This window comes from Malania oleifera, chromosome 5 (genome assembly GCF_029873635.1).
Source record: "Malania oleifera isolate guangnan ecotype guangnan chromosome 5, ASM2987363v1, whole genome shotgun sequence".
Taxonomy (NCBI): domain Eukaryota; kingdom Viridiplantae; phylum Streptophyta; class Magnoliopsida; order Santalales; family Ximeniaceae; genus Malania; species Malania oleifera.
This window is the reverse complement of record NC_080421.1, coordinates 81157418-81182938: the sequence shown is the minus strand read 5'-3', so window position 1 is coordinate 81182938 and position 25521 is coordinate 81157418. Positions and strand designations below refer to the sequence as shown.

Genomic DNA, 25521 nt, shown 5'->3' with positions numbered 1-25521 from the left:
TGACAATGCTACGCTTAATTGAACTAGGGATATGGGTGCAAGAATGTGCGTGGAGGTGGATTTATTGGCAGATCAGGTGGATGCTTTCCTGATTGTTGTTTCTGCAAATCAGAAAATTTGGCAGGAAGTGAGGTACAAAAAGCAAAGATTTTATTGTGAGAAATGTCATAGACAAGGGCATTCAAAGGTGGTATGTTGAGGGGGTGAAAGGAAACAAAAAAAATAGGGATAGAAGTAAGGATACGGAATATGGTAGACAAGTCGACAAGAAGTTTGGCGTGTGAAGAAATTGGATAAAGGGAAGGAAGTTCAGAGAGAATTGATAGATCTATGCATTATCGAAGAACCTGTAGAGGGGGCTCAGGCTCAAAAGGGTGCAACGACATCACAAATTTTGCCAGTGGTTGAGATAGTTCCGCAACGTGAGATGGAAGAGGGGGAGTTTGTTCCTGAAGATCCGAGGCTTGAAGTGGAGACTTTGCAGCGAAATATAAATCAGTATGAGATTGTGCAGAGGGAGGAGAGTGTTGAACCAATCTTGGGTGCTCCTGACGCTGATATTCTAATAGTGGAAGATGGCATAGTAGTGCGTTATCAGTTGATGCAGTCTAATAATATGGTTACAGAAATTTTGGAACAAGAGTGTACCTTCATGGTTAGGTGTGTCCCACATAATTGTGAATCGGATAGGAGGTGGAGACAAATAATTTAGAAAATTTCCCTTTGGAAAAAGGCTTTTGTTCGAATGATGATTTACATGTTCCGATTGTTAAGTTGAAGAATATTAATGGGCAAAGTGAGAAGAAGTCTCAACGGGTTATTACCTGTCCAAAGAAACTTGATTTATGATTAATACAATTCTAGTGTGGAACGTGCGGAGTTTAGGCACGTCGAAAAATCGTTTACATAAGTTAATGAGAAATTTTTCGCCTTCTATTTTGGTTCTTTCAGAGCCATTTTCTGATGAAAGTCTGATGTCGCAATGGGCTGATTTTCTAAATTTTCCGAATTTTTGTGCGAATACTTCAGTGGGCACTAAAATTTGGATATTTTGGGAAGAGGAAGTGCACTTTGAGTTGCAACATATGTCTGATCAAGCTATTTCGGGTATTTTTAGTTCTGTGGACCAGATTTTCTTGGCTTCTTTTGTTTATGCTAAATGTTGTCAAACAAATCACCGGGAACTTTGGAATGATTTGGAGTTTGTAAAGAGGGATGATTTTACTTGGTTAGTGGCGGGAGATTTTAATATTATCCGTTCAGATTCGGAATGTATTGGTGGTCATATGAGGCCGTTATCGGCTATGGAGGAATTTAACAATTGCTTGGACAACTGAGGTCTTATGGATTTGGTTAGTACTGGCAACAACATGTCTTGGTGTAATGGTCACAGTGGTAATTCTCGGAGTTTGGCAAAACTGGACAGGGTGCTCTATAATTCAAATGTTCTCCAAGTTTTGCCAAATATTTATTTTGAGTATGGAAAGAGGAGGACTTCAGATCATAACCCATTGATTATTCAATTTCATAGAAATCTGCATCGGTATGGTCCTTCTCCCTTCAGGTATCAGAATATGTGGAGCACGCACCCGTCTTTTGAGTCTTGCGTGAAGAAAGCCTGGAGGGAGGAGTCTCATGGTTCGGGTTTAGTTAGACTTGCTGGTAAATTGAAACATACGAAAGTTGCAATTCGAAACTGGAACAAACAGGTTTTTGGACATGTACAACAGAACATTAAAAAATTGGAGGAAAGTATGGAGGCTCTAGAGGCTCAGCTTCAGGAAGGGTATTTGCTTGAATTGGAGGAAGATTTTTTCCTTACTAAACTCGAGCTGGAAGCATGGGAAAAGAGGGAGGAGATTTGTATCTCTCAGCTAGCCAAAAAGAAATGGTTGGAGGCGGGGGATAACAATACAAAGTTCTTTCATACATTTGTGAACCAAAGGAGGAAGAAGACTATGATTCATTCATTGAAACTTCCAAATGGAGAAGTGTTGGATTCTATGGAAGTTGTTCATAAGGGTGCAATAAGGTATTTTCGAACGTTCTTAACAGGTGTAGGACCCAATCGAACAGCTAACCTTGTTGATATAATATCTCCTATGGTTTCTGAAGAGGAGAATATTGATCTTTGTCGTGAACCGTCTAAGGTAGAGATAAGGGATGCTATTCTTTCTATCCCGAGAAATAGTAGCCCAAGTCCAGATGGTTTTGGCTCGGCTTTTTTCCAGGATTGCTGGGATATTGTAAAAGAAGACGTGATCGATGCAGCTAGAGATTTTTTTGCTGGGTCCCCCCTTCCTAGATTTTATTCTGTATCTTACATTGTTCTAATCCCAAAAGTTCAAAATCCTCGGAGTTTTGACAAGTTTAGGCCTATTAGTCTTTGTAGTGTTATCTACAAAAAAATTTTCAAAAATTATTGTTGCTAGGATGACAGGTTTATTGTCTGCTTTGATTTCTCCGGAATAGGGAGCTTTCATTCCTAGTAGAAGTATATTTGAAAATATTTCTTTGGCACAAGAAATGGTTCATTCTCTGCATAAGAAGTCTAATGGTGGAAATGTAATGATCAAAGTGGACATGGCTAAGGCATATGATAGGGTCGATTGGGATTTTTTAAACTTGGTTCTGGAAAGCTTTGGTTTCTCACGAAGATTCTGTGGTTTAGTGGCGGAATGTGTTTCCTCTCCTTGGTTCTCCATTATGATGAATGGCACTTATAAAGGGTTCTTTAAACCTTCTCGAGGGCTTCGCCAAGGAGATCCTTTATCTCCTTATCTATTTATTATTTTACAGGAAGTTCTCTCGAAACTTCTAAAGAAAAATTTTATGGAGAATAAGATAGGGGCTTACTATCATCCTCGTGGGGCGCCTTTGGTATCTCACCTTCTCTATGCGGATGACATTCTTATTTTTTCCAATGGCAAGAGAAGTTCCATTCAAATGCTTATTAAGACTTTGAAGAAGTATGAGGATTGGTCTGGTCAATTGATAAATGAAGAAAAGTCAAGTATTTTTTTGTCAAAGAGAATTGCTTTTGCTCGGAAGAGATCTCTGTTAAGGACGACTGGCTTTGCAGAAGGAGGTTTCACTGCTACATATTTGGGTGTTTCCTTTGGTATCGGGTCGACTTACGGCCCGTATTTTAGAGCCCCTAGTTGATAAATTGAGGAAAAAGATAGCGGGTTGGAAATTCAAGCTTTTATCTCAAGGGGGGGGCCTAATTTTAATTAAGCATGTATTATCATCAATGGCGGTTCATCAATTGGCGGTATTAGACATTCCGACTACTGGCTTCAAAAAGATAAATTCTATGTTATCAAAACTTTTTTGGAGTGGAGTAAATGACAAAAGGAAAAGGAATTGGTGTTCCTAGTCTAATATATGTAAGCCTGTTTGTGAGGGTGGTTTGGGTGTTAGGGATTTGGAGGAGGTAAAAAAATCATTGCATATGAAGTTTGTGTAGGGATTGTTAACTATGGATAATCTGAGGACTCAATTCTTTAAAGCCAAGTATTTGTATAAGAAACACCACTTGAGAGAAATGAAACTAGAGAAAGGAACCAGATTTTGGAGATCAATTGTTCGTGTGATTCCTGAAGTTTTAGAGCATGTTCGTGTTCGAATTAAAGAAGGGTCGGCTTCTTTCTGGTTTGACCGTTGGTTAGCCTCCGGACCCCTTTGTGCTAAGGTTTAGGAAATCAGTAACCATAAGCTTCGAACTCGAGATTGTTGGGATAGAGATGGGTGGAATGTTGATTTATTAGTGGATCTGTTGGGTGAAGATCAGGCTGAGGAAGTAATGAACTCTGCTATTTCTTGCAAGGAGGGTCCAGATACAGTAATTTGGGAACCTTCAACAGATGAAAAATTCACCACGGCAAGTGCTTGGGAAATTATAAGGGAGCATAAAGAGGAATTCTCAGTTGCAAAATGGATCTAGCATCCTATGTTGCCAAAAAGGGTGTCAATTTGTATGTGGAAGTTTTGGTTCACTTGTCTTCCGGTTGATACTCGTATTAGAGAAGTAGGTGTCCAGATGGCCTCTCGATGTGATTGTTGTTCAAATGCCAAAATTGAATCTCTAGACCATGTGTTTTGCACCGAATCTTTTGCTCAGGACGTATAGAAAAAAGCAGCAATGGCGTTGGGTGTTAGTTGTATGGCAACGAGTACTTGGAAAGACAGAGTTAATGTCTGGTTTAGTTGTGCAAGACGGGCCTCACAGTTAGGCATTTTGGTAGGTCTTATACCTAGTCTCATCATTTGGAGACTCTGGACTCGTCGATGTAGAGCCAGGATGGAATCAATTCATGATTCGGTGAGAACTGTGTGGCTTGATATTAAATATTGGCTGAGATCCATTTCAAACAAGTCAAATAAATGTGCACCTGCTTCTTGCACGGATATTGCAGTCCTTCGTGCTTTGGATATTCAAGTAAAAAATGTGGGGGTTCATCTTCCTCGTGTAGTCAGATGGTGTAAACCTAGGATATGTTGGGTTAAGTTGAATGTGGATGGGAGCTGTAGAGGTAACCCAGGGAATTGTGGTGGTGGAGGCGTGAATGCGTGATAAGAGATGAAAAAGGTTTATTTAAAGCAGTTTTTTCCTCATTAATGGGTTATGGAACAAATAACATGGCTGAATTGAAGGCGATTATTTTAGGGATTAATCTGTGCAAAGATCTTGGATTTGATCAAGTGGAGATTGCATGTGACTCTGCTTTGTTGGTTCAGTGGATAAATTCTGGGAAGTGCTCGGTTTGGAACTTATGGGATTTGTGGGAAGAACTTATGCTAGCATTAAGAGGCATACAGTTCAAAGTGGAACATGTTTATAGGGAGGCGAATAAAAGTTCGGATTTCTTTACCAAACAGGGTGAATTTGGTATTTCTCGATCATATAGTTACCAAGATAATCTTCCTTAGCAAGTCAGGAGAATGATTCAATTGGACTTGTTGGGTTTTCCTTCTTTGCGCTCATGATGTTTTGTGTTATTACACTTTTAGTGGTTTAGTTTCTTAGTTCTTTGGTTGCTGGTGTTTGGTTTTTTGGTTTGGTTTATGTTGGTTAAGTTAGTTTTAGGGTCTTGGAATTGCTTTTATTGTCCCAAAGTCTCAAAATTGTAACCACGGTTTTCCTCCGCTATAAGTGAGGGGTTTTCCAATAAAGTTTAGGAGGTGCCGCCCTCTTTTACCCAAAAATAAAAAAAAAGGTTGTAGACTGCTCTGTTTCCTGTTGTTTTGGTTGTGCTGCTGCTGATCCTAATCACTATTCCCATCTTCAACCCCATTAAAGCCCTAAAAAGATAGAATACTTTTCTACCTTCACCACAGTAAAACCCTGATCCTAACTGCCTAAAATACAAGTTGTTTCAAATGCGCAGAATTTCCAGCAACCTCTTCCAGATTCCTAACCTTACTAGTGATTAAATCCTAATTAAATCTATTCCTAGTTGTCTTCTAAACTCTGGCCCTACTTTCCACCAAAATTACAGAGTGAAATCCTTATTTTTCCAAACCTAAGCTCTCCTAAATCACATAGGCAAATCTTTCCCAAATCTGTCCTGCATCACAGATTGATATCACACAAATTAGAATCGAACAACCACCTTTATACTCAAAGTTCAAAACATTCTAAAAATCAGATAAGACAATCAAGACAACTAACAATGAAATATCTAATGCATTTTCCAGAAAATTTTCAAAATTGCAATATATATATATATAGTAAATCACTAAATCATAATAGCTTCTTAAACTTGTCAACATTAAACATCTTGGACCAATGACACGTGTCACTAAATCTTCACATTGAAATTAGATCTATGCCTCAAATATTCAACTTAAAAGTAAAATATGTGACTACCATAAAATTATGCTAAAAAATATCTTTGTAGAATTATTCCACAAAGCAAATTTACGAGTTATTTTCATGAAATCACGAGATAGCCATTGACATAAACCATCACAATGATTTAGTTTTATATTGCTAACATTAGGAAAAACCTCAAACCTACAGTTGTCTCCATATTGAAGTAGGATTCAAATTTAACCTTCTAAGCATGAAAGTGGCCATTTTGATGCATCAGCACAAACTCCTTAACAGAGTTCATTATTAGATAAGACAAATGAAGAGAAACTCTTGCAAGTATAAAACTTTTCATGCTTCTCAAAGAGACTCACTTGTAAGCAAGCTCCTTCAAGCCTTCATTCCAACCTTCAAGATGCTGATCTAGAAGTGTACGCGTCAGAGCATTTATCTGAAAAACATTTGGCGATCCTAAAATCAACTCTAAGATCACAACACCAACGCTCCACATATCATACCTATTGAATCAAACATTAGATGACAATGAGAAGGCACAAACTTAATCAAATATAGCAGAAGTATTCTAAATAACAACTGAAGATGCACATTGCTTTGCTGCAATACACACATACACATACACACACACACACACACACACACACACACATATATATATATGAAGAACAAGAAAGCCAGATATCAGAATTTCAGTTGAAACTTGACATACTTCAAGGTCATGCTTGTTGGCCCTTGGTACCAACTAGCATTCAGAAGAGCCTCTGGAGGAGCATACTCAAAAGTTTGTTCAGCTCTGTGGAGCAAAAAAATACACAGCACGTAAGATCATGAGGTTGAGAGGATATAAATAATTTCTCTATGGCTACAAATTTAGGATACATGTGATCAGCAACAGGGGAAAAACATTTAACTTATACCTCTGAACCATACAGACGTAACTAAAATAGTCGAGACAACCTAGCATTTGACAATAAATTTAATCTAATTGTCAAGGAACCATAAGCAATGATGCACTTCTGAGCCCATACTTTTTCAATATTAGCAGAAGACACTGGCAATTTCCAATTGGAGCTTGGTTCAGCCATTCAGGTTAGAACAGTAACAAGGTCACAAAAATTCAGAACAAGAAACAAGGCGAAATTTTATTAATTTTTCATTGTCCCAGTGCTTTTTTAATTGAAACCATGGAAACACATAAGATGAAGAAATTACATCCAACTCTTACATCATCTCTGAATATCATAAACTTAATGAAGATATGTACTTTCAATAGATCAAAAAGTCAGCTGAGTAATATGGAGCAATTAGCATTGAACACGAAAAAAAATCCAGAATAGCAAAAAATCTGTGTAGAAGATATATCTTGAAGAGGAAAGGTTATGCAGGACAAACGTCCAACAAAATTTCAACTAGGTTGAACTTTAAATAAAATTAATAAGACCAATAGTTTCAGAAACTTAAATGAACTTAAATAGAAGTTTTATAAATAATATCCAATAATCTAAAAAAGATGTTATCAAAATAAAATACCCTAAACAAAATAATAAAAACAAGAATAATAACAACAGCAACAACAGCAGTACAGAAACTAGAATTATTCCCTACTTGCATTATACATCAACCTCCACTACTTATAAAAAGGAACTTGATCTCAAGTTGAAGTAGGCATCACAGGTTTTCAGCACACACTTGCTAGCTGACATTAAACCCTTCATCCACATCTCCAGACTATTCAACTGCATCCACAATCTAATCGTCAAAATAATTCTCACCAAATTAGTCTTCCTGATTTTGAGTAGGGTCCACAATATTAACATGTTTTTATTTAGGAAAATTCTAGTTAAAATGCACTTTCCAACAGCAATATAGCACTATGGAAAAAAGCCCTTTTTGATCAAAAAGTTTGGTGGGAGACAAGATTGTAACTCACTAAAGTAGTTTTTTCTTGTAATTATTCTTCCAATACTTATTCCTTTTTCTCCACACTCCCAGTAAAGGAAGAGACTTGATTAAGGTACAGAAAAATGGCATCTTTCGTTGAAATCATAAATCTTATCAAGCCACTGACTGTCCGACAAGAGGCTGCTCCCATAACACTTGATGCAGGATTCACACTTGTTAGAAGAGAATATGTTATTTCAGCAATTAGGGTGTGTAGTAGTCAAATTTTTGTCCTATAACTTTTATTATTATTAATATATATAAGAGGGCAGACCTGGAGCTGTACATATGGCTCCAGGAAACTGCCATCTCCTTCTTTTGCTTGCTTTGTTCTTCCCTCCTCCAATCCCCAAACTTTACAAAATGTTATCAGAGTGTTAATCTCCTCTAATTCAGATTTATTTGAATTTTTTCTTTCCATGCTCTGTTTTTTGTTTTCTTTCTAATGTTCCACTAATCAGATCTCAAATCTGATTTTCTGGTTGGCTTGAAAATTGCTTAGGGGCACTATTCATCTCAGTTTTTCTGTGCAGCATTCTGGGTAGGATGCTGTGCGTGTTCATTGTGATTTGCTGATGTGAAGTAACACTCTGTTTTTGGTATACTGCTGTTGCTGTGTTGCTGTTCACTGGTTGGCTGTGGCATGACGATGCTGTGCCTTCATGATTGATTGCTGCAAGGTTGTATCAATTGATGGTGGTTCTGACTGGTGTTCAATGACTTTATATCCTGTTCTTGCTGGCACTCACTTCTAGTTGCTGTCAGACATCATTCCTGTAGCTGCCGCGCTGCCAGGCTGTTTATCAAGTGCCTGTGGTGCTTGTTGTCCTCTGCCCACTTCCACATGGTCGTGTAATTCCTCATAGGATAGTGTAGCTTATGTTCCATTATCAGAGCAGATCTCTTTGAAGTTCAGAAGTTCTTCTCTGTGCTTGAGTATGCTTCCTGATTTCGCAGTGTTGCTGTGTTGTTCATTCCCAATACTGGTGTGTGCTTATTGTAGCATATTAGGGGTGGTTTTGAAGACCTCTACAGAGAGAGTTCCAAATGATACTGTTAATGTACAGAACACAGCCATGAAATTGGTTGAATCCTCCAACTACCTTTTGTGGTTTCAAGTGTGTGTACGTTGTTAAAGCTTGATATACACTGTTGGCCTACAAACTAACAGCTTAAGCTTTTAGGAAAAGTGGTAATCTAACATGGTATCAGAGCATGATTCTGAAGCCTAAACCCTAAGTGTTACCACCACCATCAAAACCAAAGCCTAAAACCCAAAATCTGCTGCATGTCTATCAGCATAGAAGATTTTTCAGCGATATTATAACTGTAGAAAACAGCCAGCAGCAGCAGGAAGGTAGACCAGTCGCTGGAGTTTTCTGGGCAACACTTCCAGCTCGAGCAATCAAATCCACTACATATTTGTCAAAAGTAACACCATAGTCACCAACAGACACTACCGATCTGCCCCCCACTGAAATCCCACCTCCAGGCAGTGTCTCATGCACCCTCACACGCTGGACGAAGGCTGCCAGGGCTGACCCCAGGCACCGGCGCACTTTCAGGCATGGTTTGACCTGAAATGATCCAGCAGTGATCCAATCCCTCTATTAACATGTTGTTGGAGTTTTTTGTGATGTTTTTTGCCCCAAGATCTCACTTATTTTACTTGTTCATGTGCGGGACGCAAGGAATGGTTGTTTGATGCTTCGTGAAGCAGTTTATCAATGGTTATCAAGTTTATTGGGTCTTAAATAGTGGAATTTTCTGTGCTTTTTGATTTAATGTTCTAATTCCTTCCATATATCAAAATATCAAGCTGTTAGACATTTGTTTTTGCTCAAATATCCAATCTTTGTTGTGACCATGCACTCATGGTAATTTGTTAGTTGTTGTTCGGTGTTAGTAACAGTCATTGGTGACTCTCTTGGAGCAGTGGCAGTGCTCACAAGCTGTTTTCTTTTATTTTTATTTTCATTTCTGCGAGGCTGTGGTAGTATTATATAAATTAGTTGGTGATTTCACCATGGTAATTTCAGTGGTTCACTTCTCCAATTGTTCCAGTGCTGTGAGCTGCTTTCTTGGGGTTGTTTCTGAGTTTCTTGGTGCTGTGGCAGTCTTGTACTGATTTATTCGTGACTTGTTCATGGTTGGTCACCTTGTTCATGGTTGTACTGATTGGTCCAGCAATTACTCTTATGATCATTGATCTGAGTTTGTGAATGTTGGGATGGAGTTTGCAAATCCCAAAAGTATGTTTCCTTCGTTAATCACTAGTTTAAGTGAACCATGTACTGTGACTATATCAGAGGAGGAGTATTCAAGGTTTCTACAGTATCAATCGTCTCAACAAGTGTCCTATCACATTGCGTATTTTGCCCAGAAAGGTAATCCTACAGTATATATGTCATCAGGTATCCTTACTACTAAACCTTGGGTTATCGATTCTGCTGCCACAGACCATATAGCAGGTGCAACAAACTTTTTTTTTAGATCTCTAGTATCCTAAAAATTTACCTCAAGTTACCCTTGCTGATGGGTCCACTATTGCTGTTAAGGGGATAGGAACAGCAAATCCTACTCCTTCCATCTCTCTTTCTTCTGCTTTATACACTCCTAAATCTCCTTTCAACCTCATGTCAGTTAGTAAGCTTACAAAGTCACTAGTCCTGTCACATTCTTTCTTGATTTTGTAGTTATTTAGGTTCCGAAGACAAGAAAGACAATTGGCACAAGATGTGAGGCTCGTGGACTTTACTACTTTGAGTTGCCTTCTCCACCCATTGCCTGCACAGTCCCAGTTACACCACTTCAAATCCATTGTCGCCTTGATCATCCATCCTTGGACAAGTTGAAACAGCTAGTTCCTACTTTAAGTTTTGTGTCTAATCTTGAATGCGAGTCTTGTCAATTGGGCAAGTATCATCGTGTTCCCTTTGCTTCCCAAGTCAACAAAGGAGTAGTTAGTCTTTTCATGCTAGTCCATTTCAATACTTGGGGTCCTAGTCGTGTCACATCAAAGTTGGGGTTTTGGTACTTTGTTACATTTGTTGATGACTACTCTAGGATGACTTGGTTATATTCAATGAAATATCATTCCTAGTTGTTTGATATCTTTTGTGCCTTCAATTCCCAAATAAAGACTCAATTTTATTTGCCAATCAGGATACTTCGTAGTGATAATGCTAAGGAGTACTTCAGTACCCAATTCAGTACTTATATGACTAGCTCTGGTATGATCCATCAGTCCTCTTGTGTCCACACTTCACAACAAAATGGGGTTGCAAAATGGAAAACCAGACATATTCTTGAAGTCACTTGTGCCCTGTTGTATCAAATGAATGTCCCCAAAATTTTTTGAAGTGAGGTTGTGCTCACAGCTTGTTCCCTCAACAAAAAAATGCCATCCTATGTCCTTGGCAGTAAAATCTCATATTTAGTTCCCTAAGGCTCTTTTGTTCTTCCTTCCTCCTTATCTATTCGGTTGTGTGTCCTTGTTCCATCAGTTACTCTAGGAATGGATAACTTGGATCCTCGTGCAATCAAGTGTATCTTTTTGGGCTATTCCTATGGTCAAAAGGGATATCAATGTTATATTCCTATTTTACATTGATTTTATGTCTCTGCTAAGGTCACTTTCTTTGAGTCTACAGCATACGACTCGGATTCCTTGAGTTCTATTGACCTTAATGTGTCTCCTCCTCTGCCTTGCCACCAAATCCAAACTTAGTATTTGTGCCCAATCCTCCTACACCTTCAACCAATTTGAGTCCTTCTAGTAGTTTGGATCATCCCAATTTGTAGATATACAAACAGCGACTCAAGGGGGAAGTGCCTTGTCTAACTTCTATTACTGTACCTCTAGTTCCCTTGTCGGATGATCTTATTTCCTATGATGTTGATCCTCCTATAGCTGTTCGAAAAGGTAAACCGCACTTGTACCCAACATCCAATCTCTAATTTTGTTTGTTATGATTTCTTGTCACTCTCTTATCATTGTTTTGTTAGTACTCTATCTTCTGTCGCTCTTCCAAAATCTATTTCTAAAGCCCTATCCCATTCTAAGTGGAGGATTGCAATGGTTGAAGAGATGCGTGCATTACAGGATAATGATACTTAGGATTCGGTACCTCTTCCTCCTGATAAGTCTATGGTTGTTTGTCGCTAGGTGTACACTATGACATTCAATCCTAATGGTTATGTGGTTCGTTTGAAAGCCCAACTTGTTGCTAAGGGGTATACTCAAGTCTATGGTTTGGATTATTCAGATACATTCTCTATAGTCGCTAAACTTGCCTTCGTACGTTTCCTAATTTCTTTAGCCACTACTTGTCATTGGCCTCTACATCAGTTAGATGTGAAGAATGCTTTCCTACATGGTGATCATCATGAGGAGGTATATATGGAGAAACTACCTGGGTTTGTTGCTCAAAGGGAGTCAAGCTCAGTATGTTGACTTAAGAAATGCATTGTATGGATTAAAACAATCTCCAAGGGCATGGTTTGGTCATTTTGGTGTTGTAGTACTTGAGTTTGGCCTTCATCGTTGTGCAGTAGATCACTCTGTTTTTATCGTCATACTCCATCTAACAGGATTTTGCTTATTGTGCATGTGGATGACATTGTGATCACTGGTGATGATGATCGAGGCATCCAAGACCTAAAGCTTTTCCTATAGAGTAAGATTCAAACCAAGGACTTGGGACCATTGAAGTACTTCTTGAGTATAGAAGCATCGAGATTTTGTATGGGAACTGTACTGTCATAGAGAAAGTATGTTCTTGATCTTTTAGATGAGACGGGGTTGTTGGATCCAAACCTGTTGGTACACCCATGGATTCTAATAGTATGTCAGTAACAGATATGGGTGATTTGTTGCCTAACCCAGGTCGGTACAAGAGACTTGTTAGAAAGTTGAATTATCTCACAGTCACCAGACCAAATATATCCTTCGCAAAAAAGTGTTGTTAGTTTCTTGATTCCCCGAGAACAAGTCATTGTGATGCAGTAATTCGCATTTTAAGATATCTGAAAGTTGCAATAGGGATAGGTATTTTATATCAAGATCGAGGTCACACTCATATTTAGGGATATACAAATGCAGATCGGGTCAAGTCACCTTCCGACCGAAGATCCACAACCAAGTATTGTATCTTTGTCAATGGTAATTTGGTGTCTTGGAAAAGTAAGAAACAAACTATGGTGGCCAGTTCAAGTGCTATGTCGGAATACAGGGCTCTGGTGCACACTACATGTGAACTTGTTTGGTTGAAGAACATGTTGAAAGAACTAGGTTTTCCACATTCTCAACCTATGGAGTTGATGTGTGATGATCGAGTTGCTATTCATATTGCCTCAAATCCTATCTTCCATGAGCAGACAAAGCACATTGAAGTTGATTGCCATTTTATTTAAGAGAAACTTGTACAAAAGCTCATTACAACCACTCATGTGAAGTATGAGTTTCAGCTTATTGATTTGCTCACTAAAGCCTTGGGAGGTGCTCATGTGAAATTCATTTGTAACAAGCTAGGAGCATATGATATATGAGCTCCAACTCGAGGGTGAGTGCTAATGGTTTTTCAGTCATTTAGCATTATTATTAGTTGTTAGAGTTTGGTTCGTAATAAGTGTAAGTTAGTAAGGGTGTTATGGTCATTCCAATTGTACTTGACATATATTATAAATAGAGGGAGATACTTATCGTTTAAAGCAAAAAGGATGTCCAAATATTTGTCGCATTCTCCTCCATCTCAAGACTCCAAGGATTATGAAGATTGGATGAAATAGAATGACCCATTGCTTGTGTGATTCTAGAATAGCATGGAGCCACAAATTGCTATGAATGCAATGTTTCATAAAACAGCCAAGATTGTATGGAATGATCTCTGTGAAAGCTTCTCAAAAGATAAAAATTGAACTCATGTTTTTTACCTATAAGACAAGTTTTTCAAATATAACCAAGAAGGTAGGTCCATTAGCGAGTATTATAGCACTTTGAAGGGCATGTGGGGGAGGAAATCAACATCTATCAATAAGTAAGTTCTAACATTGAGATGATTAGGAGGTACAGGGCATAGTTGTTGGCTGCCAAGTTTTTCGCTAGGTTGAGTCCAGAGATTCAACCTATCAGCGATCAGATTCTTGTTAGTGAATCCATACCATCTATGATTAAAGCATATGCTAGAATCCAATAGATCACCTAAGATGGCTCTCAGTCTTCTTCTTAGGCTTCTTCACATGTTAGTTCAACCATGGCTAGCAATATGTTTAAAGGTGGCCAAACAAGTGTTGGAGGAAAAGGACGATTATTGGATTGTGGTCATGGAAAAAGTAGTGCAAGGAATTCGACATGACAATTTGCATTTGCACACATTGTCATAATGACAATCATACAATTGATCAATGTTGGGATCTCCATGGAAACCTATTTGGGCCAATATTGTTAATGGTGATTCTACCGTAGACACTTCGAATGCGCCTAGCCACTCCACTAGGTAGTTGAGTGCATCATCTACCGTCCCGAAGGAGTATAACAATCTTGTCTACATGGTTCAACAACTTCAAACCTAGTCTTCTACATCTAGTGCTAGTTTGGCCCATTCAAGTACAACCAGGCGTTTTGCCTCTTCATCCTCCTCACCATCGATTATTGACTATTGTAACTCCTCCCATATGCAAGAAAGTCCTAGTTTATTTCAGTCCATAAAACTCACTATTTTATACTCCAAGGTTACTCACGGTTTTCTGGTTGAGGGCTTGTGGCAATATTCTTTTGTTTCCTTCTAGTCCTTTTTCTTTTGTGTTATATGTGCCTAAATTCCCCTTTAACCTTTTATCACTTGATCAATTACCAAAATCTCACAAATGTTCTACGACCTTTTTCCTTCTTATTGTGTTATTCAAGATCCCCATACAAAGAATGGGATTGGTGGAGGAATGGAGAAGGATGGTTTGTACTATTTCGACAATGGTGGCAATGATAGATCCAATTCTTGTCATATGGCTTCTTCGATTTCTACCAATGGTGTTTCACTGGACCAGTGGCATGCTAATTTGGGTCATGCATCGCTTCAGAAACTGCAACAAGTTTTTCCCATGTTCAAGTATATTTCTCATTTTGAGTGTTCAGCATGTCAATTAGGAAAGCATACTAGAACATCTTTCCTATCTAGAGTTGAGTCTCATAAAATTTCATTGTTTTTCTTATTTGTTTAAATATTTGGGGTCCATGTAGAGTCAAGAAATTGGCTAGGCATCCATTGTGCATGATTTTTTGCATATGACTTGGATCTATATGTTAAAAGAGAGGTATGAATTTTGTAATGTATTTACTCTATTCCATGATGAAATAAAAACCCAATTTGGCATTAGCATTCAATTTTTTCGATTTGATAATGCACTTGAATTTAACTAGCTTCAATCTTTTTCTTTAGCCGAAGGAATAATTCACCAAACATCATGTGTACATACCCCTTAATGAACAGAAAAATAGACATTTATTTGACATATCACGATATTTCATTCTATCATATGCATGTCCGTGGAACCTTTTGGACTAATGCTTCTTACAACATGTTTTTTGCTCAATAGGACGCCCTCCAGCATTCTAAGGGACAAAATCCCTTCTTTGTCATGCATCCAGAAAACATCCAAGTTCTCTATCGTGCCTCATGTCTTTGGTTGCACATGTTCCACATACTAGACACGACAAGTTCTCTCCACATATTGTTAAACGTCTTTGTCGATTACTCTCAACAACTTAGAAAGGTTATAGATGTTAAAAATTCACCCACTCCCAAAAAATATATTAGAGCAAACGTCGCCTTTTTTGAGGGGGCACCTTATTTCTCTTTTCTCTAGTGCAAGGTCCTCCTTGGATGAACCTATTATGATTCCATATGATTTTTTATCCCCCCTCAAGTGTTAGTCCTCCAGTTCGTTCCATTATCCCTCTCCGACAATGTTTTGCTCCTTTTCCAAATCCATCATATAAAAACATAGAGAAACAATTGAGGGATTATGAACGACGAAAAGCAAGCATAAACATCACTACCAACATGCAATTGCCTCTTCTAACCATCATTGTTTTGAATCTAGTTCTAGAGATCCATCTCAGTGTGACTTGGATTTGCCCATTACTCACCAGAAAGGTACTCAAACGTATAAGAGGTCCTTAGTTACTTATCCTATTGCTTATTATGTTTCTGCTCTCCGCCTTCCTAGTCCTATGTATTCTTTTGCCTTTTCTATTTCCTATATTCTTGCCCCTTTCTCGCATGTTGAAGTGCTTTCTACCCTAGGTGGAAGTAAGCAATTGATGCAGAAATGAATGCCTTGACCTCTTGATGGACATGGGACTTGGTAAATCTTCTTCTCAGTAAGGAGTTGGTTAGGTCATTGGATTTACACTATTAAATATCTTCCTGATGGCTTATGGATTGGTTGGTTACGAAGGTGCACATCCAAAGATATTGTATTGATTATTTTGAGATCTTCTCTCCTGTTGCTCAACAAAATTATGTTTGTGTGTTGATCTCATTGGCAATTAATTATGATTGGCCCTTACATCAATTAGATGTCAAGAATGTGTTTTTAACTAGAGATTTGTAGGGAGAGGTATACATGGAGCAACCTCCTGAGTAAGTTGCTTAGGGGGAGGATGGTGAAGTATGTAGGTCAATCTCTTTGAGCCTGGTTTGACAAATTTAATGTGGTGATCTCTACATTTTTCTTCATCCAGTGCTATTTTGATCATTTGATCTTTGTCTGTACAACAACAACAACAAAACCAAGCCTTAGTCCCACTAGGTGGGGTCGGCTATATGAATCCTTTTCCGCCAATTTATGCGATCATGGACCATTTCTTTTGATGGATTCAAGGATATTAAATCCTTACTCATTATCTTCTCCCAAATTATTTTAGGTCTACCCCTACCCCTTCTACTGCCCCCCCACAGTAACTAAGTCACTCTTCCTCACAAGTGCACTATGTGGCCTACGTTGCAAGTGTCCATACCATCTGAGTCATCCATTCCTTATCTTATCTTTTATAGGAGTTACATCTAACTTACCATGAATATGTTCATTCCTTAATTTATCTTTCAATGTTATACCACTCATCCATCTAAGCATTCTCATCTCGGAAACTTTTACTTTTTGGATATTATGTTTCTTCGTCGCCCAACATTTCGATCCATATAGCATAGCTGGTCTTATAGCTGTCCTATAAAACTTCCCTTCCAATTTTAAGGGTATTCAACGATCACAGAGCACACTTGAAGCCAAGGACTTGGGGTTCGTGGTATTGAGATTGTAAAAAAAAAAAATCTTAGCAAGCATATATCATGGTTTGCTAAGTGAGATTGGCTTGTTGGGAGCTAAACCAATTGATACTCCTATGAATCCTAACATTAAGCTGTCTAGGGATGTTGGACAGGACTTCGAAGACAAACATCAATATAGGTCGTTGGTTGGCAAGTTGATCTACTTGATTGTCACTAAACCTGACATATCTTTTGCAGTGGGGTGGTGAGTCAATTTATGGAAAATCCCAAACACCCACATTGGGATGTTGTTTGTAGGTTTATGCAATATCTCAAAGGCTCTGTTAAGTAAGGTTTGATATATGAATGTGATAAAAACAGTGAGATCATGGGATACACTGATGTTGATCCGGCTGGTTCTATTGATGATTCAATGTCTACCGCTGGACAATGTACATACATGGGAGGTAATCTTGTTACCTAGCATAGCAAGAAACGAACTACACTAGTAAAATCTAGTGCTGAAGCAATACTGAGTTATGACTCAAACTGTGAGTTTACCTTTTGTTGAAGGCTTGAATGTTAGAGATGGGGTTTTGTTAACAAAGACAATCAATTTGTTTTTTGATAATCAAGCTGCCATAGCAATCAAGAATTTCATGAGAGGACAAAGCAAATTGAAGTTAACTGTCATTTTGTGAAGGATGTTGTGTTGAAGAAGGTAATGAGGACTCCTTTTGTGAATTATGTGGATTAGTTAGGTGATGTTTTCACAAAGCCGATGTCTTCAGCAATTAGGTTGTGTGAATAGGGGTATTTTTGTCCTTAAGACTATTATTATTAATAATATATGAGAGCGCAGACCTGGATCTGCATGTAAAACTCCAGGAAACTGCTGCCTCCTTTCTCTTGCTTTCTTCTTCTTTTCTTCCTCTCCTCCATCTCTAACTTTACAACAATGTTCAACACAATTTCAATTCCAATTCTGAACTCTAAATAAAATTAACACATAGGATTCTTTTATACCTTACAATGCTTTAAGATTAAGAAAGTTTAATTTTAGAAACCAAAATTAAACAAATATTTTTGTCTTAACAATATCTTAGAATCTAAAAGATACAAACCAGATTAAATATGCTATTTTTTATTTCATTTTTTATCATGCAAGAAGATATAATAAGAGGGGGAAAAGAACTAGACTATACCCTAACCCTGCATTTGGGAGCACAGATTTCAGGGTTTCGATTTAGATAAAACATGGTACAAAATTTTATTAACTTTTTCCCAAATCCACGCAAATCCATGCAAGGCCCGAAATCCATGCTCCCAAGTGTCCACTTACATACTACTTCAGAATGTTTTTATGATCCTACAGGCTTAAAAAAATGGTCCTTTTAAATTAAAATATAAAGGGAACTACTTCTGTTCATTATCTGAGAGGAAAACAACTTGGTGGAATGACCTGCATTAAATCAATAATCATCAAAGATTCATGTCCTTAATTAGTCTGGTTGAGTAATGTCATACAATAATAAGCCACTTGTACTTATTAAGGACTAAGCCTTTGAGACACCATACTCTGGACAAAACTTAACATCAATTCAAAAACATTTTTTATGATACAGAAACTCAAAAGGCAGCAAAAGGATAATATATGACACAAGGAAAAGATGTACCTAGAAGGCCCAATTGATCCATACAATTGCTTCACAGTGTATTCATCAATTGCACTGCCAAAGTCAATAATGCGCCTAAACCATCCATGAAAATAGCTTTAAAAATTGTTGCATAATATTTATAAAAATAAAAAAAAAACCAGTGTTCTGACAAATGTGTTCATAGGACAAGCATTATGCAAATAAATTTATAATATTTAAGAACATATTTTTTAAATAGCAGTATAATGTTTAAAAGAATATGAAAAACCCAACATAACAAATAAAAAGGGAAGCACAGACAATAAAGTTGCTGCAAAGAGAAAAATTCAAGACCACATTCAGAAACTGTTCAATGTTGATTTAAGAAAGAAGAATAACAAAAAAAAATTAAAAAGGGGTCAATACAAGAAGAGCCCAATGCAGGAACAGCATATGTAGAATTTTGCAAGTAATGCAAAAACAAACAAATAAATGAATGAATAAAGTCATTACATTTGCAATTGTGTAGTGCTCAAACAATAGTAAGAAAAATATTGTCATATAATAACAAAGGCCATAATGAATGAGCATGGGATGAAAAGTAATGAATTGCACCAGAACATTAAAACAAAATGGCATCAAGACTAACTCTAAAATTACTGTTAAGGGTATTATGGAAAAACTCCTAACCACTGCAAAATGATATCAGACGTAACAAAATAAGGTCCAGAGAGACATGATCGTAAACCCCCACCGACCACAAATGCAACCACACACACACCCCCACCTCGGGAAACAAAAACAAAACAAAAAACAAAAGAAAAGAAAACAACAAAAAACAAAAATCAATAATGAAACACAAAAGTACCATGAAAAACATGTGAATAATAATTTTATCAAGCCAATGATGACCCATACTCCTGCAGAGAGCAATGCCATACTGTGTGCAAATGCAAGCTGTATTGGGTTTTTCAACTTGTTTGGTTTACTATTATCACAATAAAGATTAGAAATCAAATGTCCTGCATCTGCAACTTGGATTAGAGCCAGAGTTGGAAGAAGATCTGCAATAATAACAATGAAAAGATAGCTAGACCTTCGAAGTTAAACAAAAAAATTAGGTAAACTAAGAAAGAGAACGTACAAGGAGAGGATAAGGCATCCTCCACTAAACAAATAATTTATTTTGATTTTTTTATTAAAAAAAAAAAAAAAAAGGATTATGTAAGATAAGAAAGAGAAGAAAGGTACAAAGAGGTGGACAAGGCATCCTCCACTAAACAAAGAAAATCAAGAAGACAAAATGGAAAGTACAAGAAAGCAAAGCAGCTAATGATAACATTCTCTCTACATGTCAATCAGAAAAACTCCTCTAAGAAAATCAGAGCGCTAAAGCAAAATGAAGACCACTGTACTCCATGAAAAAGTAGTACTAGTGGAATGCTAAAAATTTCAAGCAGTGCGCTCCAGCCAAATGCACCCAATCACTGCAAAAAATATATACCCAATGAGCCTTCCTCTCCTCTGCAATGCCAAAGCCCCAGAATAATGTAGACACAAACTCTCCAACAATCATGGACAAACCTATTGTTCACCAAAACTTATTCCAAATACACCAACAAAAAGTATAGGGCAAGAACAAACATGAGCTGGTCTCTCTACTGCACCAACATAACACTTACAAATATGGAGAAAGTTCTTTATTTGGCTAACTCCATAACAAATCACGGAAGACGTGTATTCCAAGTAAGTTCCTTTGATTTTTAAAAGATTCTAGCTTTCCAAATAAATAAAATGTAAGAAAAAATTCAAAAGAGAAATTCCCAAAAGAATCCAAAGGTCGTCATCTTCCATCACTATCCACAAAAATCTGACAAGAATCAAGAAGATTAAACAACACAATAAAGATCATTAGTCTCTCCCCCCCTCAATTCAAATTATTAGCAAACCTCCAGAGAAATGTGATGCCATATTTATTTGGCTCTTCTCAACTTTAAAAATATGTAAGTGTTAAGAGGTTATATAAGTCTTTTAGTATTATTATTATTCTTGTTAGTATGTCAATTAGTGAGAGTTAGTAAGGGTATTTTTGTCATTAGAATGTATTTCATTTCTATTATAAATAGAGGAAAAGATCTATCTTCAAATTAGGTCATTCATTTAAATCAATTCTTAACATGGTATTGGAGCGTGATCCAACCTAAACCCTATTCCCCTCAGTTGTAGCCAGAAAACACCATTCCCGCAACCATCCTTCCTAGATCCACCTCCATCCCATATTATTTCAATAAACGAACCATACACCCATAAACAAACCACTCCTATGACCCACCTCACAAAACCCCATCGCCAGAGGACACCCCACACACCAGCCAAATGCCAACAAGGCCAACCCCATGCGCCAACGCGTGAGTGAAGTTCCAACCACTTTTTTCTTTTTTCTTTCCCCTCTACCATGCTCTAATTCCTTCTTTAGACTATTTTATCAAGTAGTTAGGCCAGCCTTTTTGCTAAAAAATTCAACCTTTTTCGACCATGCACTCGCGGTATTCAGTTAATTTCTGTTCAAGGTTTGTGAAGGATTCCTTGTGAGTTTTTTGGCTCCGTGGCAGCATTCGTATGTTCATTTGTGAGGTTGTGGCAGTGTTACATCCGTCTTCTTGTTTTTAGTGTCGTTGCTAATTTTTGAGTGTTAGGATGGAATCTACGAATCCCAAAAATTTGTTTCCTACATCGCTACCACAAATAACAACTCAAAAGTAGAATTGAAAGAACTATGTTCAATGGTCCAAAGCTGTTAGGATTTATTTAGCAGGATTAGGGAAATCTAACCACTTGCTCCAATCTGATTCTTATGATGAGCAGAGAAAAGACGTTTAGGTTCAAGAAGATGCCTTGATTGTTTCCCTTTTATGGAATTCGATAGAGCCACAAATTGCACGGATGTGCATGCATCTAGATACGTCCAAGGAGGTTTGGGATTATGTCAAACTTCTACACTCCCGTAACATTACACGTATGTATGATTTATCCCAGGCTTCCTAGTAGTACTTTCAATTACAACAAGGAGATAGGAGTATTGCATACTATTTTGGAGAGATGAAGAGTATTCATGAGGAGCTTGACATCGTGCAACCTATAACCGTCGACGTTCATGAGATGCAGAAGCAAAGGGTGCAGATGACAGCTCTTCATGCTCTAGCAATCTTGAGACCTAAGTTTGAGGCAGTTTGATCCCAATTACTCAATAGTGCTGAGCTATCATCATTTGCCGATGTTTATTCTCATGTCCTCCGTGCTTCCTTTAGCATGCATTCTCATGCTCTTGCATTTGGCTCTGAGAGGACAGCCTTTGCTACACAAGGTGATTCTAGTTCTCTACCAAACAACCGCAAAAGTTATCACAGTGGTTCAAGTGGTCGTAGTCGTAGAGACGAATGAAGCAAAGGACTCCATGCAAGTGCACTCATTGTGGATGGAATAATCATACTATTGAGCAGTGTTAAGATCTTCATGGTAGACCTTCATGTGTTGCAAATGCAGCTACCACTAACTTCACACCTTTGGGGGCAGCCAATACAGCCACCACTGACTCCTCACCTTTGGGATCGAGTGGGGGGCAACGTATTGTATCTATGTCAAAGGAAGAGTATTCCAAGTTCTAGTAGCATCAAGCGTCACAACAAGCTTCTCTTCCCATTGCATCTCTTGCCTAAACAGGTAATCGCATAGTATGTCATATAGAACTTCTCGTCCTAGTCCCTTAGGTCATAGACTCTGCTACCATTGATCATACCACAGGTATACCTAGCTTTTTCTCCGTTCTTCAATATCCTGGAAATTTACCCCATGTTACTCTTGCTAATGGATCCAATACTGCAATCAAGGGAATTGGAATTGTAAATCCCACTTCTTCTATTTCTCTTCCTTTGGCTTTACATATAACCAAATTTCCTTTCAATCTTATGTCCGTCAGCAAAATTACTAAATTCATGAGCTGCTCAATGACATCTTCCCTGATTTTGTGGTTATTCGATATTTAAAGACAAGGAAGACGATTGGCAGATGGCATGAAGTTGGTGGACTCTATCACTTTGAGCCACTATCTCTGTCAACCGCCTGCATTGCTGCTGCCACACCTTTCCAAATTGATTGTCATCTGGATCATCCTTCATTGGAAAAGTAAAAATGTCTTGTTCCTAGTTTGAGTTTTGTGTTTAGTCTCGATTACAAGTCTTGTCAATTGGGAAAGCACCATCATGTTTCTTTCACTTCCCGAGTCAATAAAATGGTTGCAAGCCCTTTTATGTTACTTCATTCAAATGTCTAGGGTCCTAGTAGGGTTGTGTACAAGTTGGATTTTCAGTACTTTCTAACCTTTGTGGATGATTATTCAAGAATGACTTGGTTAAATTTAATAAAAGATTGTTCTAAGTTATTTCATGCTTTTTGTGCCTTATCTTTTGAAATAAAGACTTAATTTGGTTTTCCAGTTCAAATATTTCAAAGTGATAATGCTAAAGAGTTTTCAGTGCACAATTCACTACTTATATGACTCAACTTGGTATTGTTCATCAATCATCCTAATTTGCAAGTGTATTCACGATGTTAGCTCCAAGGAAGAGAATCCTCTCTAGCTTCCACTACCTCGCCTTTGGTTTCCTTGTTTGATGATCATACTTCTAATGATGTTGATCCTCCTATTTTTGTTCGAAAAGGTAAACGCACATGTACTCAACACCCCATTTCCAACTATGTTTCTTATGACTCCTTATCACCCTAATATTATTGTTTTGTCACTGCTCTGTCATCTACTACCCTTCCTAAATTTGCTGCGGAAGCCTTAGCCCATTCTGGGTGGAGAGATGATATGGCTGAAGAGATGAATGCTTTACAAAACAATGGTACTTGGGACTTGGTACCTCTTCCTCCTGACAAGTCTGTGTTTGGTTGTCTTTGGTTTTACACTATGAATGTCAACCCTGATGGTTTTTTGGCTTGTCTAAAGGACCGTCTTGTTGCTAAGGGTTACACTCAAGTGTATAGTCTGGATTATTCTAATTCCTTTTTTTGGGTTACCAAAATTACATCAATACTTCTGTTCATCTCCCTGGCTACTAGTCGCTAGCCTTTGCTTCATCTAGATGTGAAAATGCCTTCTTGCATGGTGACCTTGAGGAGGTTTATATGGAGGAACCACCTAGGTTTGTTGCTCAAGGGGAGTAGGCTTAGTTTGTTGGCTAAAGAAGGCTCTATATGGTTTAAAATAGTTTCCCAGAGCATGGTTTGGTTGTTTCAGTCATGTAGTACTTGAGTTTGGTCTTAGATGGTGGGCTATGGATCATTCTATGTTTTATAGTCATACTTCACCACGTAGGATCCTTGTTGTTTATGTAGATGATATTGTTATTGGAGGTGATCGTGATAAAGTTATTTAGAGTCTCAAACTTTTTCTACAGGCTAAGTTTCAGACCAAAGATTCTAGTTCTTTGAAATACTTCTTGGGTATAAAAGTATTTGGATCTCATATCAAAACTGTTTTGTCACAGAGGAAGTATGTTCTTGATATATTCAATCAAACTAGCTTGTTGGGATCTAAACCGGTTGATACACCCATGGATCCTAACAGCAAGTTAATGTTGGATATGAGTGATTTGCTACCTAATCCTGGACAATACCGGAGACTTGTTGGAAATTTGAATTATCTCATAGTTACTCGACCAGATATATCTTTTGCAACAAGTGTTAAGTCAATTTCTAGATTCTCCAAGGACAAGTCATTGGGATGCAGTAATTCCCACCTTTAGATATCCCAAAGGCGCACCTGGGAGAGGTCTTTTATATCGTGATCACGGTCACACTTATATATCCATGGATATACAAATGTAGAATGGACTTGATCACCTTCTGATCGAAGATCCACCACCGAGTACTGTATCTTGGTTGGTGGTAATTTGGTTTCTTGGAAGTGTAAGAAACAAACTATGGTGGCTAGGTCAAGTGTTGAATCGGAATATAGAGTTATAGCTCACACTGCTTGTGAACTTGTTTGGTTGAAGAAAATGTTGGAAGAATTGGGCTTTCAACATTGTCAACCTATGAAGTTAATGTGTGATGATCAAGCTGCTCTTCATATTGCCCCCAACTCAGTCTTCATGAGTGGACCAAGCACATTGAAGTTGATTGCTACTTTGTTTGAGAGAAACTTGCGCAGAAGCTCATTACAACTGTCAGACATGCAACTTGCTAGTTCGTTTACCAAAGCCTTGAGGGGTGCTTTTGTTAAATTCATTTGTAAGAAGCTGGGAGCATATAACATTTATGCTCCAACTTGAGGGGGGGGTGTTAGAGGTTACATATGTCTTTTAGTATTATTATTATTATGTTAGTATGTTTCGTGAGAGTTAGTAAAGGTATTATTGTCATTATAATGTATTTAATTTGTATTATAAATAGAGGAAGAGACCTATCTTCAAGTTAGGTCATTCATTTTAATCAAATCTTAACAGTAAGCAAGTTTCAGCCAAGATTAACGTAAACTAATCCACAGCTTGAAAAAAACCCAAAAATAAAAAAGTCGCATGCTATATGGGGAAGATAACACTCCTATAAGGAAAAACTAAGCAACCACTTCTTGACATTATATTTTGCAAATAAAATAATTCAAAAGCTTGTTTGATTAAATTTAGATGAAGGAATATGCAAGATCAAGCAACACAAATTTGTGATAAATCAAACCTTATGAAGAATAATGGGGTTAGGGCTCACATTAAGAACAATTATTGGCCTAGATGCAAACGAACCCAAGAAATATCACAAAACAAGGGCAATAGAAGGAAATGAA

The 25521-nt window shown here is 37.7% G+C and overlaps 1 protein-coding gene across 10 annotated transcripts in view; it reads right to left on the bottom strand.

Annotated features, from left to right (window-relative positions):
- LOC131156200 (probable protein phosphatase 2C 51) overlaps positions 1-25521 on the bottom strand; it is a 138909-nt gene that overhangs the window by 36039 nt on the left and 77349 nt on the right. For 3 of the 10 annotated variants that reach the window (XM_058109701.1, XM_058109705.1, XM_058109706.1), the window contains 3 exons: positions 18717-18791; positions 6543-6626; positions 6190-6333 (listed from right to left, as the gene is read on the bottom strand). In XM_058109701.1, the coding sequence (XP_057965684.1) occupies positions 6190-6333; positions 6543-6626; positions 18717-18791 (303 nt within the window). Of the gene's footprint in view, positions 1-6189; positions 6334-6542; positions 6627-17904; positions 17989-18716; positions 18792-25521 lie in introns of those variants that run through there. The other 7 variants (XM_058109709.1, XM_058109703.1, XM_058109707.1 and 4 more) reach the window with 7 other exon arrangements.